The 15,272-nt window shown below is 51.4% G+C and overlaps 1 protein-coding gene across 1 annotated transcript in view; it reads right to left on the bottom strand.

Annotated features, from left to right (window-relative positions):
• Positions 1–15,272, bottom strand: part of LOC132817376 (disintegrin and metalloproteinase domain-containing protein 12-like) — a 183,893-nt gene that overhangs the window by 74,397 nt on the left and 94,224 nt on the right. The window contains exons 9-10 of the mRNA XM_060827794.1: positions 11,972–12,138; positions 4,435–4,519 (exon numbers count right to left, since the gene is read on the bottom strand). Of these exons, the coding sequence (XP_060683777.1) occupies positions 4,435–4,519; positions 11,972–12,138 (252 nt within the window). The remainder of the gene's footprint in view (positions 1–4,434; positions 4,520–11,971; positions 12,139–15,272) is intronic.

The following is a 15,272-nucleotide window of genomic DNA, read 5'->3' as shown; positions in this document are numbered from 1 at the left end:
ACAGGTACTCATATACACACACCCACACACACCCACACGCACAGGTACTCATATACTAACACACACAAACATTCACACACAGGTACTTATATGCTCACACACACACACACATAGGTACACAAATCCTCACACATACACACTTTTACACACACACAGGTACTCATATACACACACCCACACACACACACACAGGTACTCATATACTAACACACACAAACATTCACACACATAAGTACTTATATACTCACACACACACACAGGTACTCATATACTCACTCACTCACACACACAAACACACACAGGTACTTATATACTCACTCACACACACAGGTACTTATATACTCGCGCGCACACACACACACACACACACACACACACACGTACTTATATACTCACTCACTCACACACACAAACACACACAGGTACTTATATACTCGCTCGCACACACACACACACACACACACACACGTACTTATATACTCACTCACTCACACACACAAACACACACAGGTACTTATATACTCACCACACACATTCTCACACTCAGGTACACATATACTAACACACACAAACATTCACACACACACAGGTACTCATATACTAACACACACACACACACACAAAGGTACTCATATACTAACACACACACACAAAGGTACTCATATACTAACACACACACACACACACACACACACACACACACACGTACTCATATACTCACAGATTCACACATATTCACACACACACAGGTACACATATACTAACACACACAAACATTCACACACACACAAACATTCACACTACACAGGTACGTATATATACACACACACACACACACACACACATATTCACACACACACTCAGGTACACATCCTCACACATACACACATTTACACACACACAGGTACCCATATACACACACACACACACGTACGCATATACTCTCAGATTCGTACACATTCACACACACAAAGGTACTCATATACTAACACACAAACATTCACATATACACAGGTACCCATACACACACACGCACACATACTCATATACTCTCTCACACACACACACACACAGGTACACATATCCACACACACACAGGTACACATATCCACACACACACAGGTACACACTCACACGGTGACACACTCATACTGACACAGCTACACATTCACACTGACACAGCTACACACTCACACTGACTCAGCCACATACTCACACTGACTCAGCCACACACTCACACTGACACAGTGACACAGCCACACACGTACACTGACACAGACACACTCACACTGACACAGTGACACAGCCACACACGTACACTGACACTGACACACTCACTGAGACAGCCACTCACTCACACTGACACAGCCACACACTCACGCTGACACTGACACAGCCATACACTCACACTGACAGAGTGACACACGCACACTGACACACTCACACTGACACAGCCATACACTCACACTGACAGAGTGACACACGCACACTGACACACTCACACAGCCATACACTCACACTGACACAGTGACACAGCCACACACGTACACTGACACAGACACACTCACACTGACAGTGACACACTCATTGAGACAGCCACTCACTCACACTGACACAGCCACACACTCACACTGACAGTGACACACTCACTGAGACAGCCACTCACTCACACTGACACAGCCACACACTCACACTGACAGAGTGACACACGCACACTGACACACTCACACTGACACAGTGACACACTCACACTGACGCAGCCATGCACTCACACTGACACAGTGACACACTCACACTGACACAGCCATACACACACACTGACGCAGTGACACACACACTGACGCAGTGACACACACAGTGACGCAGCCACGTACTCACACTGACACAGTGACACACTCACACTGACAGTGACACACTCACACTGACACAGCCACACACTCACACTGACACACTCACACTGACACAGCCACACACACTGACACTGACACTGCCACACACACTGACACACTCACACTGACACAGCCACACACACTGACACTGACACTGCCACACACACTGACACACTCACACTGACACAGCCACGCACTCACACTGACACAGTGACACACTCACACTGACACAGCCATGTACTCACACTGACACAGTGACACACACACTGACACAGCCACGTACTCACACTGACACAGCCACGTACTCACACTGACAGTGACACACTCACACTGACACAGCCACACACACACACTGACACAGCCACGTACTCACACTGACAGTGACACACTCACACTGACACAGCCACACACTCACACTGACACAGCCATACACACTCACACTGACACAGCCATACACACTGACACAGTGACACTGCCACATACTCACACTGACACACTCACACTGACACAGTGACACTGCCACATACTCACACTGACACAGCCACGTACTCACACTGACACACTCACACTGACAATGACACACTCACACTGACACAGCCACACACTTGCACTGACACAGCCACACACTTGCACTGACACCATGACATACACTTACACAGCGACACAGTCACACTGATACAGCCACACACTCACTGACACAGCCATACACACTGACACAGTGACACAGCCACATACTCACACTGACAGTGACACACCCACACTGACACACTCACACTGACACAGTGACACACTCACACTGACACAGCCACACACACACACTGACACAGTGACACACACACACTGACACAGTGACACACACACACTGACAGTGACACACACACACTGACACAGCCACACACACACTGACACAGCCACACACTGACACAGTGACACACACACACTGACAGTGACACACACTGACACAGTGACACAGCCACACACACGGACACAGCCACACACTGACACAGTGACACACACACACTGACAGTGACACACACACACTGACACAGCCACACACTGACACAGTGACACAGCCACACACACGGACACAGCCACACACACGGACACAGCCACACACTCACACCGACACAGTGATACAGCCACACAAACACTGCCACATACACTGACACAGCCACACACTCACACTGACACACTGACATACTCACACTGACACAGCCACACACTCACACTGACACAGTGACACAGCCACATACTCACACTGACATACTCACACTGACACAATGACACACTCACACTGACACAGCCACACAGCCACATACTCACACTGACATACTCACACTGACACACTCACACTGACACAGCGACACACTCACACTGACACAGCGACACACACTGACACAGCGACACACTCACACTGACACAGCCACATTCTCACACTGACACAGTGACACAGCCACACACACTGACAGTGACACACTCAATTGACACAGTGACACACTCACACTGACACAGACACAGTGATACAGCCACACACACTAACACAGCCACATACTCACACTGACACAATAACACACTCACATTGACAAAGTGACTCACTCACATTGACACAGCCACACACTCACACTAACACAGCCACACACTCACACTGACACACACTTACACTCAGTATGACTAACTAGTGCTCCAGTTGAACCATGTGGTCTGTGAGGAGTTGTTCCCGGTCCCACCTCCTACAGACCCCAGACTGCTAACTGATCTCCCACAGCAGGCAGGAGGGGCTTTGAGTGCCACCTCTGCCCCTTTTACACTGAGACACACCGACATGGCTGATCACTTCCCTCACTGAAGCCCACCATTCACCAACAACTGTCCTATGATCCTGCCCCACGAGTTACCTGATGAAGGAACGTCGCTCCGAAAGCTAGTGCTTCCAAATAAACCTGTTGGACTATAACCCGGTGTTGTGTGATTTTTAACTTTGTCCACCCCAGCCCAACACCAGCATCTCCAAATCATGACTTCCATCTCCAGCAGCACTCCAACCACAAAGCAGCCCTCCTGAAAATGGCCGCTCTGCTGTTTCTTGCTTCTCTTTACTTTATTGATTATCAACAATAAGTGGCATAACCTTAAAGTGAAAGGCAGGGTTCGAGGGGATTGGGAAATAATATTCCCAGAGAATGGTTAGTTGAGGTGGGAACCTCCGCCTTTATTTGGAAGAGCACTCGGAGTGTCATCGTATCCAAGATTATGGGTCTGGTGTGGGAAAGTACATGCTCGAAGGGTTGAAGGGCCACTTCTGTACTGTATGATTTTATAATTCTAAGTTACTTCTTCAAAGAATGCCATCAAATTAGTTAAACATGATTTCCTTTTCACAAAACCACACTGACTCCGCATGATTACCTTGATGGTTTCTCAGTGCTGGGATATCTCAGTTGCAACTTCTGACACCATATTGTCATAGTGTCTGGTTAACTGTGATCAGTGTGGGAATTCTCAGGAGTTTGAGATTTTGATTGACAGTAGTGTGAGGAGTGCTCACCAGGTTTATTCCTCCAGAGTTGTCTACAGTGCAAATACCGTTAGCCAATGCCAAGCCAGCAATGCCATCTGCAAAGGTGGATCTACTGTAAAAGAGAATTCACCATCAACAAAATAGACAGAGATCAAATTAAGAATCATTGACTGTGTCCCAAGGGTTGGATTAATGGTTAACCTTCACAAAGGCACCAGACCAGCCTGCACTTTCTATCACCCACCTCGATATCAGTCTGGAATTGGGATCAAGGCAGAGTTCTAGGCCTGAGGCCTAGTCGTTGACACTGAATGATGAGAGATACAATTCCTCAACCTTATGTTGGCAGGAGAAATCTTCTAATTCTTTATCTTTACCCTGAAGAAGGTGGTGGTGGTAAACTGCAGTCTGTGTGTATTAGGGCTACTCACAGGACAGTTTGGGATAGGAAATATAATAGGAGTAATATACTGGCAGGGACATTTGTCAGAACTGGCCCAGCCAGTGACACCACATTGCAGGGATGAAGAGAAAGCTGATGGAATGTCTTTTGGGAATATTCATTCCCACATCTACTGTTTTCCCTTTCTCCATATCATGTTTGATGTCGTCAAACAGCTCAAGCAAGTTAGTAAAACCTCATGTCTCTTTCACTAAACCATGGTGATTGCCTGATGTTTGTCAGTTTCTCAAATATACTGTCATTACCTCTTCAGACAGAGTCTAACATTTTCCCCATCTCAGAAGATAGATGGATGTAAAAATAAAATTCTGCAGATTGTAAAAGTCTGAAACAAAAACAGAAATTGCTAAAGAAACTCAGCAGGTCTGGCAGCATCATGGAGAGAGAAACTGGGTGAACATTAGGGTCCAGTATGACTGCTCCTCAGAACTCTGGTTTTGGGGTTGGAAGGGTAGTTTTAGAGTTGCTCTTACTTGTAGTCAGCACAGACAGGATGGTTACAATGATATCCAATACTCCCTGACTACTGTGTGGTTTGACAACTGTAAACATAGTGGCTGATTGATTTCTCAGTTGGGTGAGGGGGTTCCTTGTCCGTGATTGACCTGATATTGTGAGATTACAGGGCGATCAAAGTGAAAGGTGAGGATTTTGTGGAATGCCCCCTCCTCCTGACTGTGCACCACACTGTAATCCTTCCCTGTTAATCCTGCTGTGCTGCTGGGTCAGGTTCAGCCCAAGGATGGTGACGGAGGGTAGTGGGAAGAATGATTCAATCCACAGATCCCAGCCTCACTATCCCAACAACCTTCTCCCAACACTGAATCTCCCATCATCAAAGCCCTGGGCATTCCCATTGACCAGACATTGAACTGGACCATCCCCACAAATAAAACAGCCTCAAGAGAACTCAGAGATTACGCATCATTGAAACATAGATGGTAGCAGCAGGAGTAGGCCATTTGACCCGTCCAGCCTGCTCTACCAATCGGTATGGTCATGGCTGATAACCCAGCTTTATACTCTCATCCTATTCTCCCCTCATATCCCTTAATTCCTTCAACCACCAGAGCTATATCTCCACAATGCTGTGAGCTCAAATACTTCCCGTGGTAATAAATCCCACAGGTTCATCGCCCTTTCATGAAGATATTTCTCTTCATCTCAGTCCGAAAGGTTCAACCCTTCTTGTTGAACTATGACCCCCCCCATTTTGAACTCCCCTATTATTGGAAACGTCCTTACTCATCTAATCTGACAAGTCCTTTTAGAATTTTATCGGTTTCTGTGAGATCCCGGCTCATTCTTCAAATGATGCTGAAAGTTTCATCAGAAAGGAAAAGGACGCATTTGTAAGGGTCAGGAAACTGAAATCCGATGAGGTCCTTAAGGAGTATGAAGAAAGCAGCAAATAACTTAAACAAGGAATGAGAAGGGTTATAAAATGTCCCTGGCCTTCAGGATGAAGAAGAATCCCAAGGCTTTTACACACATATAAGGAGCAAGAGGGTAACTAGGGAAAGGTAGGTCCAGGAGAAAGGAAGGAATTTATGTTTGGAGCCAGAGGAAGCGGTGAGGTCCTGAACAAATACTTTTCATCGGAATTCACAAAGGAGCAGGACAGGAATGATGCTACAATTAGAGAGGGGTATCTGTTGGTATTTTAGGGCAGATCAATTTGAAGGAGGTGGTGGTGCTGGGTGTCTTGAAAAACATGATCCCGGGACACTGAGCGAGACAGGGGAGGAGATTGCTGGGGCCTTGACAGAGATCTTTGTATCCTTTTTGGCCACAGTGCACTGGGAGTTGGGGGGGGGAGAGAGGGGTGGGGGGTCCCCACCATACCGGAGAATAGCCAATGTTGTTCCTTTGTTCAAGAAGGACATCTGGAATAATCCAGAATATTCTAGGCCACTCAGCCCCACATCAGTGGCAGGGAAATTATTGGTGAAGATGCTTAGGAACAGGATTTAGTTGCAGTTTGAAAATACTGGACAGGATAGTCAGCATGGCTCTGTCCCAGTGGGTTGGAGCAGAACTTGCAGATGGTGGAGATCAGAGTCTAGATCAGAGTGTTGCTGGAAAAGCACAGCAGTTCAGGCAGCATCTGAGGAGCAGGAAAATCAACGTTTCGGGCAAAAGCCCTTCATCAGGGATACAGGCAGAGAGCCTGAAGGGTGGAAAGATAAGTGAGAGAGGGGTGGGGATGGGGAGAAAGTACAATAGGTGAGTAGGGATGGAGGTGATAGATCAGGGCGAAGGGCGGAGTGGATAGGTGCAAAGGAAGATAGGCAGGTAGGAAGCAAATGTGGCTGCAGTAGTGAGTCTGTTCCAGGGCATGGTTGAAGAGCTGCAGGGCAGAGGAAATGACCTGGGAGTAGCAGTGTGAGAGGGACTCCCTGAGATTCCTGTATCCCCTGCATCTGTTGCCCTTATCCTACCAGAAGGAATTGGTCATGGGTTTGGAAGGTGCTGTCTGGAGATCTTTGGTGAATTTCTGCAGTGCATCTTACACAGAGTACACACTGTTGCCATGGAGCGTCAGTGGTGGAAGGAATGGGGTGTTTGTGGATGTGGTGCCAACCACGCGGGTAGCTTTGTCCAGGATGATGCTGGGTTCCTGGAGTGTTGAATATGCTGTACCTATCGAGGTGTGGAGAGAGCTGTAATAATGTGGAAAGCCCAGCTGAAATTATTGGTGAAGATTCTTAGGAACAGGATTTAGTTGCAATTTGAAAAGGAACACCATTTATTAGATTAGATTAGATTCCTTACAGTGTGGAAACAGGCCCTTCGGCCCAACACCGACCCGCCAAAGTCCACACTGACCCGTCAAAGTCCAACCATCCATTCCCCTACACTTACCCCTACACCTAACACAACAGACAATTTAGCATGGCCAATTCACCTGACCCGCACATCTTTGGACTGTGGGAGGAAACCGGAGCATCCAGAGGAAACCCACGCAGACACGGGGAGAACGCGCAAACTCCACACAGTCAGTTGCCTGAGTCGGGATTTGAACCCGGGTCTCTGGCGCTGTGAGACAGCAGTGCTAACCACTGTGCCACCGTGCTGCCCATAATTGTTGAAAATGAAAATAAAGTCAGTACTCATGGTATACATAGGCAGTCCCTATCCTGGACAGACAATTCTGTCGTCCCATCCCTGGATCGGCTTTATTACAAAAAGCTCAGGTGGGAAGTTCCAGCTCGGTAGGCCATTACCTGGTACCAAGGGTGCTCACAATCGAGCTCCCCGGGAGATTCCTTAATGAATCCCCATGGGCCTTGTGCAGGTTAGCACGAGGGGAGGTGACGGCTAAGTGTTATTGTCACGAGATCTATTGATCCAAAAAATTCAGCTCATGTCCTGGGGACCTGGGTTCAAATCCCGCCACGGCAGATGGTGGACTCTGAATTCAATTAAAACACCAAGCTGGGATGAAGAATCTAATGATGACCATGAAACCATGACTGATTGTTGGGAAAACCCCACGATAAGGGAAGGAAATCTGGCATCTTACAGTTCTGGCCTACACAACAATGTGGTTCACTCCTCACTGCCCTCTGAAATGGCCTAGCAAGCAACTCAGCCAGAGACACCAACATCCGAGGAGGGAATTAAAGAAACATTCCACCTCTCCAAGCCCGAGGACTTCCCTGGGCCCTTTGCCAATGGACCTTCCTCCGTTGTTTTGTCTATGGCCTCACTCCTGTTGTTTTTGGACACAGATGAGGGCAGTATAATAACTGGGTGGAAGTCCAACATGGCTCATCCTCAGGGGACTCTCGGTCGAAACAATCACGACCAGGCAGGTGTCCTGCTGAAGGAGATCAAAAGGTTTCTTTTGTTTGGTGATCCTCTTCCCAGTTTTGACCCTGACTTGTTCTGGGATCCTGGGAGAGTTGGCACCAATGTTTCTGATGCAGACAATATCTCCCATTAGAAAATTTGGAGACTTCGGGAAAATGTCGATTCTGCTGTGTTTGTGGTGTCAAAGCTCTTTTTATTGTTTCTTTAATCCATCCTTGTCAACCGTGTACCAGAGGTGTTTTACCTCATTTACCTGGAACATATATCTTTCCTTTATTAGCTCAATACTGTCCTCGGAAAAATACACGGAGATCTGCTCCAACCTCTTCACGTGTTCCTTTGCAGTAGCTGCTGGGCACCAGAGACAGACCCTCACTCTGGGCACCACAGACACACCGTCACTCTGGGCACCAGAGACTGATCCTCACTCTGGGCACCCCAGACTGACCCTCACTCTGGGCACCCCAGACAGACCGTCACTCTGGGCACCCCAGACAGACCGTCACTCTGGGCACCCCAGACTGACCCTCACTCTGGGCACCCCAGACTGACCCTCACTCTGGGCACCCCAGACTGACCCTCACTCTGGGCACCCCAGACACACGGTCACTCTGGGCACCACAGACACACGGTCACTCTGGGCACCGCAGACTGACCCTCACTCTGGGCTCCACAGACACACTGTCACTCTGGGCACCACAGACACACGGTCACTCTGGGCACCGCAGACAGACCCTCACTCTGGGCACCATAGACACACGGTCACTCTGGGCACCACAGACTCACGGTCACTCTGGGCACCACAGACTGACCCTCACTCTCGACACCGCAGACACACGGTCACTCTGGGCACCACAGACAGACTGTCACTCTGGGCACCACAGACTGACCCTTACTCTGGGCACCACAGACTCACGGTCACTCTGGGCACCACAGACAGACCGTCACTCTGGGCACCACAGACAGACCGTCACTCTGGGCACCACAGACAGACTGTCACTCTGGGCACCACAGACTGACCCTCATTCTGGGCACCACAGACTCACGGTCACTCTGGGCACCACAGACTCACGGTCACTCTGGGCACCGCAGACAGACCCTCACTCTGGGCACCACAGACACACGGTCACTCTGGGCACCACAGACACACGGTCACTCTCGGCACCACAGACAGACCCTCACTCTGGGCACCACAGACACACGGTCACTCTGGGCACCGCAGACTGACCCTCACTCTGGGCTCCACAGACACACTGTCACTCTGGGCACCACAGACACACGGTCACTCTGGGCACCACAGACACACGGTCACTCTGGGCACCGCAGACACACGGTCACTCTGGGCACCGCAGACAGACCCTCACTCTGGGCACCATAGACACACGGTCACTCTGGGCACCACAGACTCACGGTCACTCTGGGCACCACAGACTGACCCTCACTCTCGACACCGCAGACACACGGTCACTCTGGGCACCACAGACAGACTGTCACTCTGGGCACCACAGACTGACCCTTACTCTGGGCACCACAGACTGACCCTTACTCTGGGCACCACAGACTCACGGTCACTCTGGGCACCACAGACAGACCGTCACTCTGGGCACCACAGACAGACTGTCACTCTGGGCACCACAGACTGACCCTCATTCTGGGCACCACAGACTCACGGTCACTCTGGGCACCACAGACTGACCCTCACTCTGGGCACCACAGACAGACTGTCACTCTGGGCACCACAGACTGACCCTCACTCTGGGCACCACAGACACACTGTCACTCTGGGCACCACAGACAGACGGTCACTCTGGGCACCACAGACAGACGGTCACTCTGGGCACCACAGACACACGGTCACTCTCGGCACCACAGACAGACCCTCACTCTGGGCACCACAGACACAGTGTCATTCTGTGAACCCCAGTGCATGTGTGCTCCATGACCCTTTGAAAGTTGCTGCCAACCACTAATACCCTAAAGGAGAAGTGAATGAGCTCCCAATCCCAACAGAGATGGTACAATCTGTCAGTTGGCTGGCATAGTCAACATGGCTTTGTGCGTGGGACAGCTGAGAAGTGGCAGATGGAGTTTAATTCAGATAAATGCGAGGTGCTGCATTTTGGGAAAGCAAATCTTAGCAGGACTTATACACTTAATGGTAAGGTCCCAGAGAGTGCTGCTAAACAAAGAGACCCTGGAGTGCAGGTTCATAGCTCCTTGAAAGTGGAGTCGCAGGTAGATAGGATAGTGAAGGAGGAGTTTGGTATGCTTTCCTTTATTGGTCAGAGTATTGAGTACAGGAGTTGGGAGGTCATGTTGTGGCTATGCAGGACATTGGTTAGGTCACTGTTGGAATATTGTGTGCAATTCTGGTCTCCTTCCTATTTGAAAGATGTGAAACTTGAAAGAGTTCAGAAAAGATTTACAAGGATGTTGCCAGGGTCAGAGGATTTGAGCGATAGGGAGAGGCTGAACAGACTGGGGCTGTTTTCCCTGGAGCGTCGGAGGCTGAGGGGTGGCCTTATAGAGGTTTACAAATTTATGAGGGGCATAGATAGGATAAATAGGCGAAGTCTTTTCCAGAACTAGAGGGCACAGATTTAGGGTGAGAGGGGAAAGATATAAAAGAGACCTAAGGGGCAACTTTTTCACTAAGAGGGTGGTATGTGTATGGAATGAGCTGCCAGAGGATGTGGTGGAGGCTGGTACAATTACAACATTTAAGAGGCGTTTGGATGGGTATATGAGCAGGAAGGGTTTGGAGGGATATGGGCCGGGTGCTGGCAGGTGGGACTAGATTGGGTTGGGATATCTGGCCGGCATGGACAGGTTGGACCGAAGGGTCTGTTTCCATGCTGTATATCACTATGACTCTATGAGATCAACGCCCACATACAGATGGGTCCTCTCGATCGGGACTGTCACTCCAGCATTGGTCCCTTCAGCCACAAGTGACATTGCCTCAGGGAAGCAGAAAGCTGGAACAATGAGGATGCAACTCATGGTCACAGGGAAGGGGCCTCACTATGCTTTTCAACGAATGCCTTATCAAAAAGATTTGTTCTTTTCACTGAAAAGAAACAATTCAGGTCACACAGTTCCCAGTCAAGACCATCAAAACATGATGAAATGTAACATTATCACGATGTTCATTCAGCACTCAGTCAGCACAAATTCAACCAAACACATTTCCCAGCCCAGTCCACAGCCTTTAACTGATGAGGAATAACCATGACAGTCTGCTGGCCTGGGTCAGTTTGTGAACATTGGGTACAAGCTACTCACGTGACAAGATGGGCGTTGTCATTGCGCAGTCGAGGGAGAAGGGACGTCTCTCTCCAGTGGAGAAAATGGTTCATGGTTCTGGAAGGATTACTGTCAATGGGGATCTGGTTGGTGGTCCATACCTCCACACCAATAAGAGCAATCCAAACTTTAAACGGTCTGTAATACTGGAGAGAAGAGCAGTGTGAAGAGAGTGAATTCACCTGAACCTTATCAGGTCAATTCAGCTGAGAACTGACCTCCAACTCTCACTCAAATCAGTTCTCAGTTGGAGACATCGGCCACTCAGTAATATCGAGCTGATGAACAGACATCCTCCAGCAAGGACAGCTGACAAGCCCTTACCTTTCATCGCTCACGGGATATGGGGGTCACTGGCTGGGGCCTGTCCCTATCTGCCCCTGAACCGGTTATGGACCAGGCCAAAGGACACAAAATATTTCAAGGAAATAGCCCAGATCTGAACATGACGAGTCATTTTCAGCAGGTGGAACCCCCAACAATCCAGGAGGGACAGAGCTAATTAAAACATCAACTTATAAACAAACAGAATTTAGTTACAATATTACCAAATGGAACAGGAATAAACAGAGAATTGATACAAAGCTCAGTGATCTGAAAACCCAACAGATTATACAAACTTAATGATGCTATTCCTAATCACTGCCACAGTCCCCAGAATCACCCCATGGGCTACACAACCAAAATCAAACACACACACACACAGGGACAGGACCCTCACACAGGGACAGGACCCCCACACACACAGGGACAGGACCCACACACACACAGGGACAGGACCCTCACACAGGGACAGGACCCCCACACACACAGGGACAGGACCCACACACATACAGGGACAGGGCCCTCACACACACAGGGACAGGGCCCCCACACACACAGGGACAGGGACAGGACGCTCACACACACACAGGGACAGGACCCTCACACAGGGACAGGACCCTCCCACACACAGGGACAGGACCCTCACTCACACACACAGGGACAGGGCCCTCACTCACACACACAGGGACAGGGACAGGACCCTCACACACACAGGGACAGGACCCTCACACAGGGACAGGACCCTCCCACACACAGGGACAGGACCCTCACACAGGGACAGGACCCTCACACACACAGGGACAGGACCCTCACACAGGGACAGGACCCTCCCACACACAGGGACAGGACCCTCACTCACACACACAGGGACAGGGACAGGACCCTCACACACACAGGGACAGGACCCTCACACAGGGACAGGACCCTCACACACACAGGGACAGGACCCTCCCACACACAGGGACAGGACCCTCCCACAGGGACAGGACCCTCACACACACAGGGACAGGACCCTCACACACACAGGGACAGGACCCTCACACACACAGGGACAGGGCCCTCACACACACAGGGACAGGGCCCTCACACACACAGGGACAGGGCCCTCACACTCACAGGGACAGGGCCCTCACACTCACAGGGACAGGGCCCTCACACTCACAGGGACAGGAACCTCACACACACAGGGACAGGGCCCTCACACTCACAGGGACAGGGCCCTCACACTCACAGGGACAGGGCCCTCACACTCACAGGGACAGGGCCCTCACACAGGGACAGGACCCTCACACTCACAGGGACAGGACCCTCCCACACACAGGGACAGGACCCTCACACAGGGACAGGACCCTCACACACACAGGGACAGGGCCCTCACACACACAGGGACAGGACCCTCACACACACACAGGGACAGGACCCTCACACACACACAGGGACAGGACCCTCACACACACACAGGGACAGGGCCCTCACACACACAGGGACAGGACCCTCACACACACAGGGACAGGACCCTCCCACACACAGGGACAGGACCCTCACACAGGGACAGGGCCCTCACACACACACACAGGGACAGGGCCCTCACACACACAGGGACAGGGCCCTCACACACACACACACAGGGACAGGGCCCTCACACACACAGGGACAGGGACAGGGCCCTCACACACACACAGGGACAGGGCCCCCACACACACACACGGGGACAGGGCCCCCACACACACACACGGGGACAGGGCCCCCACACACACAGGGACAGGGCCCCCACACACACACACAGGGACAGGGCCCTCACACACACACACAGGGACAGGGCCCTCACACACACACAGGGACAGGGCCCTCACACACACACACACAGGGACAGGGACAGGACTCACACACACACAGGGACAGGGCCCCCACACACACACACAGGGACAGGGCCCTCTCACACAAACACAGGGACAGGGCCCTCACACACACACAGGGACAGGGCCCTCACACACACAGGGACAGGGACAGGGCCCTCACACACACACAGGGACAGGGCCCCCACACACACACACGGGGACAGGGCCCCCCCACACACAGGGACAGGGCGCTCACACACACACACAGGGACAGGGCCCTCACACACACACACAGGGACAGGGACAGGACTCACACACACACACGGACAGGACCCTCACACACACAGGGACAGGGCCCTCACACACACAGGGACAGGGCCCTCACACACACACAGGGACAGGGACAGGACCCTCACACACACAGGGACAGGGCCCCCACACACACACACACGGGGACAGGGCCCCCACACACACAGGGACAGGGCGCTCACACACACACACAGGGACAGGGCCCTCACACACACACACAGGGACAGGGACAGGACTCACACACACACACGGACAGGACCCTCACACACACAGGGACAGGGCCCTCACACACACAGGGACAGGGCCCTCACACACACACAGGGACAGGGCCCTCACACACACACAGGGACAGGGCCCTCACACACACACAGGGACAGGGCCCCCACACACACACAGGGACAGGGACTGGGCCCTCACACACACACAGGGACAGGGCCCCCACACACACACACGGGGACAGGGCCCTCACACACACACACGGGGACAGGGCCCTCACACACACACATGGGGACAGGGCCCCCACACACACACATGGGGACAGGGCCCCCACACACACACACGGGGACAGGGCCCTCACACACACAGGGACAGGGACAGGACCCTCACACACACACAGGGACAGGGACAGGGCGCTCACACACACACAGGGACAGGGACAGGGCCCTCACACACACACAGGGACAGGGACAGGGCCCTCAAACACACACAGGGACAGGGACAGGGCCCTCACACACACAGGGACAGGGCACTCACACACACACAGGGACAGGGACAGGGCCCTCACACACACACAGGGACAGGGCCCTCAC

Source organism: Hemiscyllium ocellatum, chromosome 1 (assembly GCF_020745735.1).
Source record: "Hemiscyllium ocellatum isolate sHemOce1 chromosome 1, sHemOce1.pat.X.cur, whole genome shotgun sequence".
Lineage (NCBI taxonomy): Eukaryota > Metazoa > Chordata > Chondrichthyes > Orectolobiformes > Hemiscylliidae > Hemiscyllium > Hemiscyllium ocellatum.
The sequence above is the reverse complement of the archived record's forward strand: the minus strand, read 5'-3'. Positions and strand labels throughout refer to the sequence as shown.